Genomic DNA, 18,908 nt, shown 5'->3' on the forward strand with positions numbered 1-18,908 from the left:
GGGATTGCAGGGATTGTTCCCTGGCAGGGTGGGCAGGCCCTGGGATAGAATTCCCAGAGCAGCTGGGGCTGTCCCTGGATCCCTGGCAGTTTCCAAGGCCAGGCTGGATGGGTTTGGAGCAGCCTGGGACAGTGGGAGCTGTCCCTGCCATGGCTGGGCTGGGATGAGATGGGATTTAAGGTCCTTTCCATCCCAAACCATTCCCAGATTCCATGAACCCCCCAGAAGCTCTCATGCCCTGGGTGCTCTCTATTCCCTCCAAACACAGGGAATTCCTGCCAGGATTTCCCAATCCCAGCTTTCCTGCCAGTCAGCTCCAGTGTCTGGTTCTCACCTCCTCTTGGCTCATCCTGGAGTGAAGCAGCGTGTCTGACCAAGAATTCCAAGCTCTGAATCCATGGAGAATTCGGAGATATTGGCTGCAGGGTCCTGTGTGTTTGTTGGCAGCATGAGGGGTGGGAGCTGGAGCTCCTGGGACCTTTCCCAGGGAATTTTGTCAGGGAACTGTGGATCCATTGCCACCAGGAGCTGGAAGGTGTTGGAAAACTTTCCCGTGCTCAGGATCAGCCTTCAAAGTGCTCCAAGCAACCTCAGCTTGGAGGAGCTCCTGCATTCCAGCACTTCACATCCCTCCTTTCCTGATTTCCCAAGGGAATGGAGCCTTTCCTCCTCCCCCAGGCTCCTCTCCCTCCTGATCAGGAGGGAAAAACTTTAGGAAAAGGCATGGCAATTTCTCTAACACCAGATGTATCCTCAAAACCCCCTCCAGTATCCCATTCGAGTTAGAAAGTTCACTTTTATTTCTGTTTGGAATTCCATTTTTCCTGAATCATCCAATATTCCCATTCTGCTGCTGCCTGAACCTCTCAGGATTATATCCCACTGCATTTCCCCTGTCTTTAAGTGAGGCTTGGGCAGATCTTTTGGTTTCTTTTGGTTTTTAATGACTGGGAATAGGGCCTGGGGCAGCTTGGGTGGGATGTCTGGGAGCTGCTTTGAAGGGAACTTCTCTATGGAAAGGCTTGGCTGGTGTTCCTGTCAAGTGTTTTGGGATATCTGATGGAAAACCCGCTGGGATGGACAGGGATTTGCTCTGGAATTGATGCAACAGGGGCACTTACCCTGTCTCCTCCTCCTTTAAAAGTATTTATTGTGTTTACATTTTTGGCCACCTCATTTTACCCAATTTAAAAATAGCTCCTCCCTCAGGGATTTCTTGTGCTCTTTCCCTCATCTCCTTGGCTTTAACTTCCTTACACGAATGTTGCTTTGTATCCTTGGAAAAGCAGAATTTGCTTTCATGGTGTTTTTATCCAGAGATAAAATTCCTGGGGGTTTATTCCTTTTTAAATAGATAGACTGTAAAAATTATTGGAATTAACTTGGCAGGGAGCTGGCAGCTCCCCCATCCTTTGATTTGGCTGAGGTTTGACCCTCTGGCTCTGCATCCCAGGAACCTTTCCGTGGAGCAGGAACCCCTGCAGAATAAAATCCCTTCCCTTTTAGCCTTTATCTCCGCTCTCAGCGCCCTCCCATCCCTCCCAGAGCCGGGCAGTGCCCGGGAGCAATATCGGGATGTTGCACGGGTCCTTCAAATTCCCTGGGAATTTTACAACGGAGTCCGGTCGTCAAAACAACCCCGAACCAATGAGCGCGGCTTGGGAGGAGCCACGGCGGTGCGGGCAAAACTAATTCTCAATGGAAGGCTGGCCTGGCAGCGCCGGGCGGAGCGGGGCGCGCCGCTCCCCATCCCCGGAGCTCCTCACTCCTTCCCGCAGCCCATCCCGCCCGGACACAGCGGGATGCTGGAGCACAGCCCCATGAATTTTTCATGAGCCGCCGCAATAACCCCGGGAGCATCTTGCCAGGGAGAATCGGGCAGATCCTCCTCCTCCCGCGGATGCTCCGGGTGGGATTTGCCTCCGGAGCGCGGTGAGCGAGCGGGGGCAGCTCCGCGGTGCCAGCGCCGGGGCTCGGGAGATGCGCTCCCGTGGCCATCTCTGAGCGGGGACAGCTCGCCCAGCTCCGGGCTCGGGAGATGCGCTCCCGTGGCCATCCCTGAGCGCTCGCAGCTCGCCCAGCTCCGGGGCTCGGGGGATGCGCTCCCGTGGCCATCCCTGATGCGCTCCCGTGGCCACCCCTGATGCGCTCCCGTGGCCACCCCTGATGCGCTCCCGTGGCCATCCCTGATGCGCTCCCGTGGCCATCCCTGATGCGCTCCCGTGGCCACCCCTGAGCGCTCACAGCTCGCCCAGCGCCGCAGCGATGACGGCCAGGGAACCTTCCCGGGAAATCGCCGCTCCCGAGGCCGAGGTTTACATCAGGACTTTCAAGGAGCAGATGCACCTGGAGCTGGAGCTGCCCAAGCTGCCCGGGAACAGACCCACGTCGCCAAAGATTTCTCCTCGCAGCTCGCCCAGGAACTCTCCCTGCTTTTTCAGAAAGTTGCTGGTGAATAAAAGCATCCGCCAGCGCCGTCGCTTCACGGTGGCACACACATGGTAAGCTCTGCCGGTTTTAAAGCGGGTTTCAAAGCTTTCAGAGCTGTGGTTTGAAGTGGGGAGAACGAGCGCGGATCCTCCGCGGGTTCTCCGGGCGGCGAACGGAGCAGAAATGAAAGCTGCCGGGGGATGTTTAATGCGGGGCCTCGTTCAGCCGCCGTTCTCCGGGAGAAATCCAACCCTTTATTCCCGGGAACAAAGGCAGCAGCCGGCAACTTTCCCAGGCGCGGTGTGCTTGTGTGGGAGAGACGGGATTTCGTTGTAGAGCCCAGGAATTGGTTGCAGAGCCCAGGAATTCATTTCGTGACCTGTGAATTTATTCCGAAGCCCATTAGTTCATTCCAGAACCGATGGAATAATTTTAGAACTCATGAATTCATTTCAGAGCCCATGAATTCATTTCAGAACCCAGGAATTCATCCTGGAACACATTTCAGAACCCAGGAATTAATTTCAGAACCCAAGAATTCATTTCAAAGCCCATCAATTCATCTCAGAGCCCAGGAATTCATCTCAGAGCCTTCAGGACACATTTTTTTATTTCACTCTCTCAGCTCAGGGTGGTTTGGGCACTCCCGGAGTTAAAAGGCTTTGAGACAGTTTTTGCTGGCTACAAATCTCCCTCTTTTCCACCTTTTTTTCCAAGGGAATCCTGGCTGAGAAGCTTCTTTTCCCTCCCCACAAACCTCTAACCCCAAACAATCAATTTGGGTGCCATTACAGCTGATTGGGGCTGAGGGTCACTTATCCTGCTTAAACCATAAAGAGCCATCAAAAGATAAAATAAAATCCAGGAAAATCCATGATGATCTCACTGCTTCATTTCCTAAATTTCCTCTGGATGTGCCTTGCAGGATCCACCTTTAAATCCCAAAACATGCACCAGTTGAGTGTGGGAATTGAAGCAGAAAACTTTGAGTAATGTGAATTTTTGTAATCCCTCCTCACACAGTCATGTATCCATTACTTTCCCATTCCTTTAGAATTCTGGAATCCTGAAGATTTCCTGCTTTTTTTGTTGTTGTTGTTTTTTTGTTCTTTTTTTATTTAAATCCAAGCAGTAATAACAACCTCAAGCTGGTCATGAGCTGTAACAGCTCCAGAGAGTTCTTGGGGATTTTAATTGCTTGGTGTTTGGGGTTATTCACATTAATTCCCTGGAACATCTGTCATGGAGCTCATCTGATCCCAGCAGCCTATCCAGAGAAATGAGGGAAAGATGATCCAGCTGGGAATTAGGGGAGCAGGATGGGACCACACTCAGCATCTGTGGAGTCTGGTGAACAAAAAAATTCAAATATTTCATTTGGAGATGGAACTTGGATCAACTTGGAAAGGAGGTGGGATCCCTCTAAATGGAAAAAAGGGAAGGTTTGCAACTCTGTTTTTAGAAGTTTTTAATATCAGGTGATATTAAGTTGGTTTAAGCTCAAATAAGAAAGAAAGAAATATAAATTAGAAAGATAAATAGCTATATATAAGAAAGAAATATAGATAAGAATGAAATAAATATAGAAATTAAGAAAATCACTCTTAAAATGTTCCAAGAATGTTTGAGTGTGAGCACACCCTCAACACAAACTGCACTTAAATGTCATTTAAATGAAATTATTAATTAAATAAATACATTCAATAAAAAGAAAATAAATTAAAATATTAAATTAATAACTAAAATATCTCAATTTTAAATATTTCCCTGTGCTCCAGCATTTCCTTGGAATGTCTGGAGGGTTTTCCACGTGTGCTGGAGAATTTTGGGATTGGGATGCAGGGTGTGGAGCAGCCTTACCTGTGCCCAGGCAAATGCCGCTTACATAACGTGCCCTTTGTGGGAGCTGGGATTGCCTCGGGAATAAATGGGCAGTGAACACATCAATGCCAAGCCAGGGAGTTCATCCATGCTGGATTTTATGGAATCTGTAACTTTTCCACCTTCCTGACCAAGGAACTTCCTCCCTCTGGGCGTGGAAAATCAGCATTTTCACCATGTTGATGCCATTGTTTGAGGAATCTTCTGCTCCCTTTCCTTATTTCCAGTTTTCTGCCTTCCCTCATTCCTCCTTCTCTTTGGAATAATGGCCTTTTCTGGGCGTTTTCCTGCTTTTCTGACAATACATGGTAACTTCCCTCTCCTGCTGGTGCTGATGGAATCTGTGTCACCACAGATCTTGCCCAGAAAAAAAAGGGAAAGCAAATGTTGAGGGTTTTTTTTTTAAGAATGAGGTCATGATTCAAGTGTTTCCATGATCCAAATGATTCTTTTCCTCAGGGAAAGGCCGTTCCCACTGGCCACGATCCACATGTCACCACAGTGACCCCCAGACCTGTGGCAGTCTCATCCCTGCCTGCTCCAAAGCCTGGATCCCATCTCCAAATGCCTCATTCCCATAAAAGAACAGCACAAAACCTCTGGAGCTTTGGGATTTTCCTCCACCTGAATCCACCAGGCTCGTTCCTGTCTTGTGTCTGACAGTTTTGCCTCAGAGATCCTGGAATTCCACATGTTCCTTCTTCCTTTGATAATTCCCATCGTATCCCTTGGTGCATTTTGGGGAGATTTTGTGGGGAAAAAAACAATGGAAATTTTGGGCATGGGGAATTTCCTCTGGAGAGCCTGGAGAGGGGACAGCATCTCCTGGAGATGGTCCTCAGCTCTTTTCTCCTGCCAGCCCAATCCCAGCACATTCCCATTCCACATCCCACAATCCGCTCTCCCTCACCCCATCCGTACCTTGAGGATTCCAAAGGAATAATTTTAAAAATATCTTTGATTTTTGCACCTCTTCCATCTTATTTTTGCCGAGCAGGAACTCTAAAGCATCCATTTTACCCCCACAGGAAGGTCCTTGCCAGCAATGTCTTGGAAGATCCCAAAATTCAGCGTTTTCCAAGTGCACTCTGCACTTTATAACACAATTCCTTCATTTTGCTGGATTTAGCCTTAAAATTATCAATAGTTCCTCAAGGCTTGGAGCAACCTGGGATAGTGGGAAGTGTCCCTGCCCATGGGAATGGGATGAGGTTTAAAATCCCTTTGAAACCATCCTGGAATTCCGTTAATATTTCTCCAACCTAAATAATTTATTCAGTTTTTATTTATTCAGGCTCTGCTGAGCTTTTAAAGAAGGGATTTCCACAGTATGATGTTGATTGGCTTTTCTGAATTAAGATTTTTATGGATTTTTCCCAAATTAATTCACATTCAGCTTCATTAATTTAATAATTTTACCTCATGGATGAAGAAAATACAGGACAGAACAGAAATTAAATCTTAGCAAATTCTCCTCTGATTTTTCTCTTGGTTATCCCTCAGTGAAGCTAAAACACAGCCAGCAATTCACTTTTCAAAATATAATCCCAAATATAAACAATTTAATTTTATATCCATAATTTTTATTTCTCTTTTTGGAAAACACTCTCTGTTTTCATGGCACAACAATTTCCCATGAAGTTAAATAAGATGGAACGATCCAGTTGAGATTTTTCCAAGCCTGGTGAGTAATAATGGAGCTCTTGAATTCCTGGGAGCTGTAAAAAATTTCATGGAGGTGAATGGAAATGACCAAATTATTGTGTTGGGTTTTGGTTTGTGGTCATGGAGCCCAACATGAACGAATTCATGTGGAATGGTGCTTTGGAAAGATGGAATTTTGGAGAGTATTTACTTGGAATTGCTGAGGAGAACAGGAACTGATAAAATTCATGAATTTCCCAGTGGTTTGGTGCTGGTGGAGTTGGTCAGATCCATGAATTTCTCCCATGGTTTGGTGCTGGTGGAGTTGGCCAGATCCATGAATTTCTCCGGAGGTTCAGTGGTGGTGTTGGAGGAGCTCAGATGTTCCTGATGGGTCCCTGGGAGTGATCAGATCCATGAATTTCTCTGGAGGGTTTGGTGCTTGTGGTGGAGGAGCTCAGGTGTTCCTGGTGGGTCTCTGGAATGGATGAAGATCCATGAATTTCCTGGTGGTTTGGTGATGATGGAATTGATCAGATCCATGAATTTCTCCCATGGTTTGGAGCTGGTGGAGTTGATCAGATCCATGAATTTCTCCCATGGTTTGGAGCTGGTGGAGTTGATNTGGAGTTGATCAGATCCATGAATTTCTCCCATGGTTTGGAGCTGGTGGAGTTGATCAGATCCATGAATTTCTCCCATGGTTTGGAGCTGGTGGAGGAGCTCAGGTGCTGCTGGTGGCTCCCTGTGCCACCCCTGCGTGTCCTGCCCAGCTGAGGTGGCCCTTCCCAGCTCTGGCATTCCAGAATCCCAAATCCAAGCTCTCCTGGCCACCTTCTCCCAGGATTTGGCCTGGAGGAGCTGATTCCTGCGTTTGGGACAAACCCAGCGCCTGTCACTCGTGCTGGGTGATCTCAGAGGTCTTTTCCCACCTCGGTGATTCTGGGATTCTCCAGGATGTGCTGCTGGAGCCATTTCCACTCCGCTCCATATTTAGCAGGATGCATTCCCGTATCCCAGTGTTGGAAACACCCTCGGCTGTGCTTTGATGAGCTGCTCTGCTTGTGTTTCTCACCCTCTGTTGATGTGATTTCTTTTCCCAGTTTGGAAAAAAGCAGGATCATCCCGGTGTTTCCTGCAGTTCCTCTTCCAGGCTGGGGCTGGGATTGGAGATGCTGTGTTGCTCAGCTCTCCACAGAAAGTTCCAGGAGAAACAAACTGAAGGGAGTGGGGAAAAGGATGGGGGGAAAACCAGAAGGTTCCTCACTTTTCTCAGCTGAGCGTGTTCTCCCATCTGTCTCCATCTCCAAAGAGAATTCCTCAGTGCTTGGAGGAGGGATTGCGAAGGACACGGAGGTGAGGAGGAGACAGAAACAAGCCCACACAACAACCACAGAACCAGCTGTGCCATCCCTACATCTGCTCTCTCCAGGGAAATTGGCTCCCAGCCCTGGCTGAATCCATGGAAAACAGAAAGGAGCAACTTCCCTCATCCCCCAGGCACATATGTGGGGAAAGATGGTGTTAAAATAGTGCCCAGCTGTTCAAAATTCCAACAAAACACAACAGATCCTTGGATTAATAATCGGAGTTTGATGGATTCAGCCATTCCCCGGCAAGGGGAGAGAGAGGAAAGGAGCAGATTCCTTCTCAGAGAAATTATTTCTGGAGTTTCAATACCTTTAAATAGCTTTTAATGCCTTTAAATAAGTTTTAATCCCTTTAAATAAGTTTTTTTTTAATGTTTGCAGTGTCCAAATCCCTGAGGAATAAACATTCCCAGAGGATCCGTGGTGGCTTGAGAATCCCTGGCTTCCAACCCTCGCACGTGGGCTTAACTGAAGTGAAATTTTCTCTGGCAAAAATGTTTTTCCAGGAGGTTTTCCCTCTGGATTTGGCTTTGTTGGAAGTGTTGATGTGTGGAGCTTCCCTCGTGGCAGCATCCCCACGTTTGGGCTGGGTGTTTTTGGGATGAGCACTTGGCTCATCCCGGGTGCCAGGACAGACTGTGGCAGACACGTTCCTGGTTTGGCGTCATTGAGGCACCGTGGGTTGGCTTCTCTGCAGATCTCGACATTCCTTAATCCTTTTTGGGGCTTTTTTGGGTTGTTTTTTAAGCTTTTTTGGTTCTGAATAATCCCAGTGTTTTATTTGGGTTGTCTGGCGTCACCTCAGGGGTTCCATAGGGATCAGGGAATTGTGGAATCATAAAACCAGGATGGTTTGGGATGAGAGGGACTGTAAAAATCGTCCCATCCACTCCCTGCCTTCCACCAGGGACACCTTCCACCACCCCAGGTGGCTGCAGGCCCTGTCTCCACTGCCCTGGGCAGCCTTTTCTGATGGATCACAGGTCTTTCCATGAAAAAATTACCCGGATATCCAACCTAAACATCAGCCTGAGGCCATTCCCTCTCCTCCTGTCCCTGTTCCTGGGAGCAGATCCCAAATCCCCCCAGCTGTCCCCTCCTGACAGAGCCAGAAATTCCCCCTGAGCCTCCTTTTCTCTTCCTGTTTTGTTATTTTCCCTAGGATTTTCTGTATATTCCTGACATGTTTTGTGCTGCAGCTCCGTTTCCAAAAGCTTTCATGATCTCTGCAGGTAAAAACTGCAGAATGATGGACAACTTCATTTGGTGAAAGCCTCCTTCCCTAACAATAAGGGAAAATCAGCTTTTCCATGTTATTGGATCCGTTATTCCTGTGCTAACTGGAGAGGCTGAGCCTGAAAAGCATTTCAGAGCTCATCCCACAAAAACGAGGCTTAAGGGAACTCAGCAATGTCCAAAGGCATCCAGGCCTTGTAGGTTCAAAGGTATTTTCAGATTTCTGTCCTTTAAAATGTCACAGGAAATCAAATTATGTGTTTTTAATTAGAGTTGTTGATGCAGCAAGCCTTGGGAATGTGGACAGGCTGGAATTCTGGGGGGTTTGTGCAGGGCTGGGGGTTGGACTGGATGATCCCTGTGGGTCCCTTCCCACTCAGGGTATCCTTGGATTTTATCCTGCTTGGATAAACAGCCCCTCTTGCTTATTTTATTGGATATTATTATTATATTATTTTATTTATTGCATTCTTTTATTCTGTGGGTTGTTTTTTGTTTTTTTCCTGTGGAAGGTGGAGAAAGAATGGAAAAGCATCAAATATGAAATGTGGGATTTTGGGAAGGGTTTGACAAGGAGCATGGGACAAGGCAAAGAGAGGAAGGGAGAAGGGCAAGTAAATCCAGGTCTGGTGCTGTTCATACATCCTAAAATTTTGGGAAAATAAGGAAAATTTACAGCACGAGAAACTTGTGTTTCTCATCCTGCCTTATCTCCAAAACCTGGGAATTTATCCTGGAATTGGATATTGGAGTGCTGGGCAGCATTTTATATTTTATATTTGACTTTTGCCTTAGTGGCTGACTGAAGGAGAAAAGCACTGAAAGCAAATGGTAATTATAGACCTGGGATCACCATAAATTAATGATGGCAAGGGCTGAGTATCCGGCTGTTTTCCAAAGCTTTCTCTTGTCCTTAGGGAATGTGTCCTTTTAAATCTGGATCATCAGACTGGCTCCTCTTAGACTGTTCTGTGAGGCTGCAGGAGGCCAGGGCTGGGACGGGAGGACAAATGGCCCTGGTGTCATCTCCCCCAGGACCGAGCTCCTTCCAGCTGCTGCTGGCTCAGGGCTCCCCGTTCCCAGGAGTTTCCAGCTGGGTGGAACCCCTGGATCCGTTTGTAAACGAGCTCACGGGGAGGTCACAGCGCGTTCCTGAACGAGGGCTTTGGGTTTGATATCAATTTCATCTGGAGCCTCCCTCAGCTCCATGGGAGATGGATAAAAGCAGCAAATGGATTTCTGTGGCAGAGCCAGGGACAGCGTTTATGGATTTGGTTTTCCTCTTAAAGACAACTGGGAACAAAGGAGGAATTATATCCTCACCACAAAAACCCCCACAAAAACCTCAGCCAGCTCCATTGTTGTGTAAGTGATACTTGGCAGACCCATAAATTCTGAGAGGAATCCGTGAGGAACAACCCTGCTGTCTCAGGAGGTTTGTGTTGGCTCCGAGATCCAGGTGATCCCGTTGGGATAATGGCAAAGAGGGAACAAGAGGGAGGAGGTGGGACAAGATGCACATGGAACGAGAGCTGGGCTGATGAGCAGCTCCCACTCTGTACAAACCTGATCTGGAAGGGTTTCCCTGGAATCCAGTGGCTTGGCAAGCTCCAGTCTGGGATCCAGACTCGGCTGCTGCCGTTTTTTCCAGCTTTTTCTTCCCTAGAAACACAAAGTTCTCTTCTCCCACCCTGCCTCCAACAGCAGCACCTTCCCCAGTCACCCAGACTTCAGACTTCGGTTTTTCAAGCAGAGGTTGACGGAATCTGCTCCGCTGCACTTCCAAGCTGGCTCCAGAAGGAAGGAGAAAAATCCTGAAATGTCAGCCTTTGCTATTTTTACAGCCTTTCCCAGGAAGCAGCTCCGGCTTTGCCGTCTGCATCCCAGTCGGGATCCGCCGGAGCCGATTATCCCTGTTTGCCTTGGCCTTGTCAGTTGTTGTTTAACAGGGGAAAAAAGCTGTTGTAGCAACTTGGAAATGCCTCACTTGGTCAGCCCGGGGTGAACGGAATGGGAATAATCCTCAGCCGTGCTTGGAATGCATCGGGAGGTTTGGGGAACAGCCTTGAAGCTTTGGATTGGGATTTTGTGTAAATTACAGAATCCTGGAATGGTTTGGGTTGGGAAGGACATTAAAGCTCATTCCATGGGCAGGACAACCTCTGGTATCTCAGGGTGCTCATCCAGCCTATCCTTGAACAATTCCATGGGGAATCCACGGCACTGGGATTCCTTGGCAACAAGAACCAGGTCTCCAAGGAAGGTTAAGGAAAAAACATCAGGGCTCTGTGGGATGGAAATCCCTCCTGGGAAGTCGTTTGGTGCTGTTTTGTTGGGAATTCACGTTTCCTCACTAACAACCTTTGACAGGGAACGCTTGGAATTGCCTCCAGCTGGGCTTGAGGTGGGCTCAGATCAGCTACAATTCATTAAAAATACTTAAAACGACGTTAATCACGAAGAGAAACTTGAAAAATATTGTGACTTAAGCTCACGGATCTATTGTGTAATAACAGATGGAAAAACAAGGAATTCTCCTCATGGGCTGGGCTGACAGTTGGATTGGTCAGAGAATTCCTGTCCATCCCGATCTGGATCACTCATCCCCATCACTTCTGTCACTGGACATCATTCACACTCAAATACCATTCACACCCACATTTCAGACCAGTCTTTTTATTAATTTTGCTGCTAATGAACTTATTTTCACTTATTATTTAATCTCAAAATTAAATGGAAAACCAGGATTTGCTTCAGTGCTGGAAGGTGGGAGAGGAACATCAACGGTGGGATTTGATCTGAGAGGTCTTTCCCAACATTTCTGGTCCTTGGATTTTAAGGAGCAGGAAATAATCAAGCACAATAATTAGAGTTGCTTTATTAACGGTGTAAATAACGAGGATGGAAGCGAGCTCAGAAATATTTGGGGTTAAGTTTTAAACACTCATTTAGAGTTTTGTGTGTGGCAATATGAGGGAAATCTTCACAAACCTCGAAGAGATGGGATTTATGAGTTCAAATTTCCAAAACCAGTGACTGGACAGTCAGAACTGGTGTGAACTGGGGGGAACTGGAGAGGTCAAGCTGGAGATTCAAATCTCAGCCATTTCCTTGTGTTTTGCCTGGGTTTTATATTTATTTAATGCTTCCCACTGTATTTTATTGTTTAAAATCTAATTTTTGAGTCATTCAGGATAAATTGCTCTCCTAAACCAGGTCTTGGCTTATTTCCCATTTCTCTTAATGAAAGCAAAGAGAAAGAAATTTGAATTATTTCAACACTTCAAAGCAAACACTCCCTGTGCAATCACCCCAGGTTGGTTCCTTCAGATGTGATTCCTTGTGGGAATGAGTGGCAGCAGCCAATGTCACATCCCAGTTCCCCCTTTGGGACAGGAATGGGGCTGGGAAGCAGTGACACAAACCGGGAATGGCATCACCCGAGGCAAATCAGCCCGATTGCATTGTGCAAAGACAACAAGCTGAGCTCCAATTTTGCTTTCACTTCCATTCATGGCTCAAGGAAAAGGAAGAGAAGAAAGTGAAGCAGATTATTAAATGTGCCTTTTAGCCCAGGATCACTCCAGGCAAAAGTTGGGATGCCTTAAGGAATCTCTGGGAAAAATAAAATGTGGTGCTTAGAGAGAAAAATAGAATATTTAATGCGGTTTTGTTCAGTTTAAAAGGACTGGGGGCTTGGGGAGAGCATTTGGCTAAATAGCTAATGAATAATTCAGGGCTACTAATTTAGGAACTCTGTCTTATAGATGAAAATCCAGTGGTTTTGGCTGTAAACAAAGAGAATAAACACCCAGCATTTAACTAAACAACAAATTGAGGGGTTGAAGCCTGTGGACCTTTGAAGGGCACAAGCCCTCAAATTGTCTCTTGGCTGAGAGAGGGACAATTTAATTAGCATGGATTTTTTTTTTTAGTAGTCAATATTAAAATCTCTCCCCAGAAGCTGTAATTCTAATTCCATAAGATTATATTCCTAAAGCTCCAGGATTTATGGGGAGAAAAGTTTGGATCCAAGCACAGAAAGGGAATTTCAGGAGCTTCTCTCCCACAGAATGGTTTTGTAGATCCAAAGATCTGAGACATTTTTGATTCTGTCTTTTGCCAGGCCTGATCTGGAGCCGAAAAACAAAGGGGAGAAATATTCCCTGGTGAGCTGGAAGCCTTAATTAGCACAATTAACAAATACAATTACCACAGAGAAAGGTTAAAAAGAGATAGGAGAGATAAAAGCAGATCTCCAAGAGGGACAAGAATGAAAGCAGGGATATTAATGTTCAATCCCAGGAACACCAACCACGGATCCAGATGCTTTTCCCAGCTCCAGGTGCTCCATTTTCATCCTGGATCTCTTGAGCTGCATTTGCAGGAATTGAAATGCTGCATTTCAGAGCAAGAATTCCTGAAACTTGGAGAACAGAGGATTGTAACAGTCACCTTTCCAGGCAGACACAGCTCTGAGGCATTTGGGATTTACAGGGATGCAGAAACCTCCAGAAAATGTTTGTTGTACTTGGGAATAACTCTTTATTTCCCATTCCAGTCTGATCCCAATATAGGGAATTTCCTGGTGTTCCTATTGAAAAATAACCCTTTATTTCCCATTCCAGTCTGATCCCAATGTAGGGAATTTCCTGATGTTCCTATTGAAAAATAACCCTTTATTTCCCATTCCTGTCTGATTCGAATATAGGGAATTTCCTGGAGTTCCTATTGAAAAATAACCCTTTATTTCCCATTCCAGTCTGATTCCAGTATAGGGAATTTCCTGGTGTTCCCATTGACAAATAACCCTTTATTTCCCATTCCAGGGTAGGGAATTTCCTGATATTCCCATTTGCCATTCCCCTAGGTTGGGAATCCTGTAGTTGTAAGAGTTGAGTGGATGCTCCTGCTCCAAGAGAGAACAGCTCTAAAAAATCCCAGCTAATTTTACATGAGACAAAAAAAAACAGTGATTCCTTAGAATTTCAGAGCTGTCCCTTTTTTTGGGACAGCTTTAAATCCCTTTTCCCCTGATTTTAGCTGCTCCAGCGGTGCCTTTGGGATATAATTTTATTAATTTGTTTATTTAGATGGTGTTGGTTTTTTTTTTCCTGTGGAACTGCTCTTCCACAGGGTTTTCCTGCAGATCTGGGAGCTGGGTTGGGAGGATTTTGTGGTGCAGAATCGATGGGTGCAGCTCCACGCTCTGAATTCAATTGATGTGAGAACTGTGACTGGTTTTGTCACCAGTAATTCCTGCCTCGAGCAGGATATTAAAGAGGACAAATGAATTCAAAACAAAACCACCACCAAGCACACATTTCTTATTTGACTTCCTGAATGTTCAATTAATTGTTGACAGAGATTTTTTTGGGGCTGTACTTTAAATGAAGTTTTTATGGATTGATTTTGCATGCAGGGAAGATCCTGCCCGATTTTTGAAAAGGTCACCACTGTTAATCATTTCAGGAAGGCGAGCAAATATTCGAGTAATGACTCAACTGAAAGGAATAACCGAGATGAAAAGCTTCTTAGTGCTTAATAAGTGTGATCTTGATTAATTCATGTTTTTGTGAGAAAGCTTCGATTCTCAAGCTGAAAAATAGCAATTTTTTGTGGGTGGTATTTGGTTTTAGGGTTTTTGGCTTAATTCCACAATTAAAAAATTGGGGATTGATGAGAAGAAGGAATAACAGGTATCAGATGCAGCCATTCCTGATCTGGGATTGTCACAAATATATTTTCCAGGAGATCATTTGGGGATGGAAAAATGGTCCCAGGTCTCACAGGAACGAGATCCCATTTTCATTCTCAGGCTGCTTTATTTGTCAGAGCTTTTAGTCATCCTTTCAGCACCACCAAGTGATTCTTGAAAATGATCCATCAGATTTCCACAGAGCTTGGGATTTATGTTAAATAGGATGTATGGATATAATTCGAATAGAGAATTAACCATCTTTGAAGGAATTCAGAGTTACTTGTTCTTGTTTTCCTTCCCCTCACCTCAAAATCTGGGATTGCTGGCTAAATACTGAAGCATTTATCATCATAATATTCATTCATTGTGTTTTTTATCATCTACCCTGTGTTTAAATGTATTTTTAATACACCAAATGATCAGGACTATTCATATTTAGTAAATACAGAGGCCTAGAAGTTGTTTTTTTTTTAATAATCCACACTTCTATTCTGTATTTCATTCCATTATTCCTGGTAATACTTTTATCTTTTACCACTCTAAGATGATTTTTCTTTTTCTTCTTTTTTTTTGGTATTAATACCTGCAAACAAATGTTGACAATCAACTATTTTAGCTAAAAGAGGGCTGTTTTCTTATCTTAATCCTTCTATATTCTAATCCCATGGGGGTTTTCTGCCAGTTTTTTATTTCCTTTCAATCCCATCCCATTTCTCACAGAAGTTTCAGGTGTGAGCGTTGAAATTCCGTGCTTGGAGTGTCCGTATTGTTCTAATTTCTCTTGATAAACAAGGGAATTTGGAATGCTTCAGACACATGATCCAAAGAATCCAATTTCATCCGAGTGTCCTGCTGCTCTTGCATCTCTCTAATGCATTTTCCTGTAGACAATTTGTTTAGCTGAGGATTTAATCAGCTGGAACATCTATTTTTGATCCTGCTTTTACCAGGCCGGGCCTCACAGGGAGTGGATGAATTTGCACTCAAGCTGAGGTGGAAAAATGTCACATTTCTAATCTTGCATTCAGTTTTCACAATTACGAGGTGCATCTTCATATTTTTCAATATTTTTAAGGCCCTGGGTTGAGCTTTTAAAGCATTTTCCCTCGTTGTGCCGCTCTAATCCTCGGCTGAACTGGTTTGGATTGGTGGGACACGTGTGGGCTCCCGCTGCTATCCTTGGATTTACGTTCTCTGTGCAAGATTAATCTCCAGGTCATCAACTTGGAGTCTCCTGAGGACAGAGCAGGAGTTTTCTGGATGTTTCTGGATTTCAGGGGTTTCACCAGCATCCAGGGGTGGCTGTGGCTGTTCCTGTTCCCTTTCCCAAGTGCCAGGGGTGTGAGTGCCCAGGGGAAGGGATGGTGCTGTCCTGATGACACCTTGGGGTTTTATCTTTTCCATTTCTCATGTATCTGTAACCCTGCAGTTCTTTAGTGCACAGCTCCAAACTCCACGTTCCACCTTCAGCTGCTTTCCCACTTTGGGCAGACACAGCAATTCCTCTCCAGGCCTGGGCATCAAGGACTCCTCAGTGCCTCAGGCCTGAGAGATGGAAACCAAAGTGAGTTGGGGGCAGCAAACTGGGGCTAAATGACTTCATGAGCTGGAGCTGGAATTGGGAAATGAACCCCCAATGTGGAAATGGAGCAGATTTATCAAAGTGTAAAAGCCGTGGTTCATTTTGGGTGCAGCCCCTGGGGGGCTTTGTGTGCCCGAGAGGCACCTGAAGGCTTTCAATAAATAGAGCAGCTTTTTATTCCCTGAACTCTGCCTGGCCTCTGCTTTTAGGTGGCCCCAAAAAGGCAGCAGTGGTGCCCAGTGAGGTGGTGGCGCTGCTCTGGGGGCTGGAAGCAGCTCTGGGCTCCCAGGGGATTTCATTCCACAGCCTGAGGCATCACTCACATGGGCTGGGTGATCCCTCAGGTCCAGGATTGGATATCTGGGACTCTGGGATGAGCCCTGAGGTCACTCTGGATTTGGGAGAGGAGCAGCTCCAGAGGAGTTTGTGTGCAGAGGGACAACGGGAGAGGAGATGGAGCAGGAAAGGGAGGCTGAGGGAAGGAGCCACACCTTAAATATGATTGAAACATGGTTGAAATGTGATTGAAATATGACTCAATTTTAAACTGCCAGAGGGCTGGATGGGATATTGGGAAGGAGGGAAGGTGGGGAGTCTCTGGAATAGAATTCTGGAGAAGCTGTGGCTGCCCCAGGATCCCTGGAAGTGGCCAAGGCCAGGCTGGAGCAGCGTGGGATGGTCAGAGGTGTCCCTGCCATGATGGGCTGGCACTGGAGGAGCTTTAAGCTCCTCACTTAGCCCAGGTTGTGTTTGTCAGGTTTTTTTGGGTTTTCTTTTCCTGGCAAACCAATATTCCAGGGCACCACACTGTGTTTGAAGCAGGAACAGACCCAATCCAGTAATTATACCCAAAAATGTTTAGGTTCATCTCCTGTTTTTAATTGGGTTTTGGTCCCTTAGTAAGGCCCCTGTGGGTAATTCTGTGGAAAAATGCAGTGTGATCACTTTATTTCTTCATTCTCAAAATGTCTTGGGTAAACCTGGGATTCCTGGCAGTGTTTTGGATTTTAGAGAGCTGGATTTTATGAGTTTGGGGAAACAATTTCCAATTTCCTTCAATTAATGCATTAAATTTGAATGGCTGAAAATATCCATAGAGTACAAGTGAAAACTGGTCCTGTTTTGTTGTTGAAATAAGAATTGGAAATTTAGCCACCAAACTTTGCATCATTGTGTGGTTTTATCTCTGATGAAAACGAGGCTGAAACCCAGGAATTTCCAACATAAATCCCAATTCCCTGTTTTGCTTCCAGCACAAATTGGCCAAGGGTTCTTTTCCGTGCCTATGGGTGAGTTTTGAACTTGGCACAGCACGAGGGGAACTGCAGTTCCCACAAAATGTTTCATTTTTAAATTCCTTTATTATGGATGTTCACACTCATCCCATTCATTGTTTTTGGGATTTTGGTAGTTTTTCCCTAATGGAATTGATAATATTGGAGATGATTTTCCACTTAAAACCACGGAGAAAAGGTTTGTGGATCTCTCTTTGACCTAACCACAATTACCAGGCACTGGTGGAAATTATGATGGAAAAAAAAAGAGGGAAAGAATATGGAATTTGGAGATTTCTGCCTCCTCTTGGCTGATCCTACCCAGAGTGGGGAATTTCCTCTTCTTGGAGGAGCGACCATCCCGTTGTTGTTTTCTGTGGGATTTTGGGATTCTCTGCAGACACCTGCCAGGTGAAGCTGCTTCTGTGCCTCATCCCAGCGACCACCTGGAAGCTGTGGGGAATTCTGGAAGCTGGGAATCACAAGAGATTGATTTTCCCCCATTATTTCAGCACTTTCATGGCTGATTTTTCCCTTTGAGGAGCATGACTGTTCCGATGATTCACGGCTGCTTTCTCGGAGGCATTCCAGCAAGGAATCACAATCCCAGCGCTCCTGTTGCTGCTTGTTTACCACAGCAAACATCCACAACACAAATTGGGATTCATTAATCTGCCTGCATCTAACCAATTATAATTGTTAAATTAATTTTGGGGGGTTTTGAGCCAATTTCATGGGGATGATCTCCGTGTGCACATCACACTTCACCACTGGCCTTGTGCTGAAAGCTGAGCTGCTTTAATGCTGAAATCTTGATTTTAGGCCAGCAGAGAGGATTGATATTTTTGCTTCCAGCACTAAAAAAGAATTGTTTTGTGCTTTGTAATCTGTTACAACAACAATTTGCTTCTTCTTGCAGTACATCTTTTTATTTGGCTGGCTGAGCAATATTTTCATTTGTAACCTCTGTGTCCAGAATGGAAAATGTAACACCAGAGCAGCCTGGGGAAACACCCTCAGAGCAAATAATTTGCATTTTCACAGGTTAATTTTAGGAGATGCTACAGAATTTTGCTGTGAAGCAAGTGTGGCAGACAGGAAGAAGCAAAGTAAGATTTTTGTCACAAAAGAAAAAGACAGAAATAGCAAAACATCAGGGGAGATTTAAAAATTGGTATTATTTACTCTGCAGGCAGCTTCTTTCTCTTAGTTCCATGAAAATTGCAGGAGAAGGAAACTTCTTCTCATTTAGGGCAAGGAACAATTACAAAACCTGCAGCAAGGGACATAATCAGGATTTGGGCAATTGGAAAAGCTTCAGGGGGAGGATGGAGAGAGCCTGAGCTCCATTCCCTGGGCAGGCAGGGAGATCTTGAGCCTGAATCCTTTGTTGAGTGAGGCTGGAAAGTTTTGGATTAATTAGGACCAGCTTTGGATGGTGGGAAGAGATCAGAACATTCTGGAAATGCTCCTCACAGGGGTGGTTTTCTGCTCACAGTGGGAATTCCAGGGAACTTCTGTGGGGAATTGAAGGAATTCATGGAGCAGATTGGGTTGAGATGGATCTCAGGGATTGTCCATGGCAGGGACAGCTCCCACTGTCCCAGGCTGCTCCAAACCCATCCAGCCTGGCCTTGGGCACTGCCAGGGATCCAGGGACAGCCCCAGCTGCTCTGGGAATTCTATCCCAGCCCATCCCCACCCTCCCAGCCAGGAATTCCTTCCCAATATCCATCTAAATTGACCATTTTCCAGCTTACAGCCATTCCCTGTGTCCTGTCCCTCCATCC

The 18,908-nt window shown here is 45.7% G+C and overlaps 1 protein-coding gene across 3 annotated transcripts in view; it reads left to right on the forward strand.

Moving 5' to 3' along the window:
- PDE4B (phosphodiesterase 4B) overlaps window positions 1-18,908 on the forward strand; it is a 165,865-nt gene that overhangs the window by 32,393 nt on the left and 114,564 nt on the right. The window contains exon 1 of one of the 3 annotated variants that reach the window (XM_015636160.2): window positions 2,191-2,501. The exons of the other annotated variants lie outside the window; for them this stretch is intronic. Within the exon in view, the coding sequence (XP_015491646.1) occupies window positions 2,266-2,501 (236 nt within the window). The 5' untranslated portion in view covers window positions 2,191-2,265. Of the gene's footprint in view, window positions 1-2,190; window positions 2,502-18,908 lie in introns of those variants that run through there. 3 annotated transcript variants of the gene reach the window in all.

The sequence above is a fragment of the Parus major genome, chromosome 8 (genome assembly GCF_001522545.3).
Source record: "Parus major isolate Abel chromosome 8, Parus_major1.1, whole genome shotgun sequence".
NCBI lineage: Eukaryota > Metazoa > Chordata > Aves > Passeriformes > Paridae > Parus > Parus major.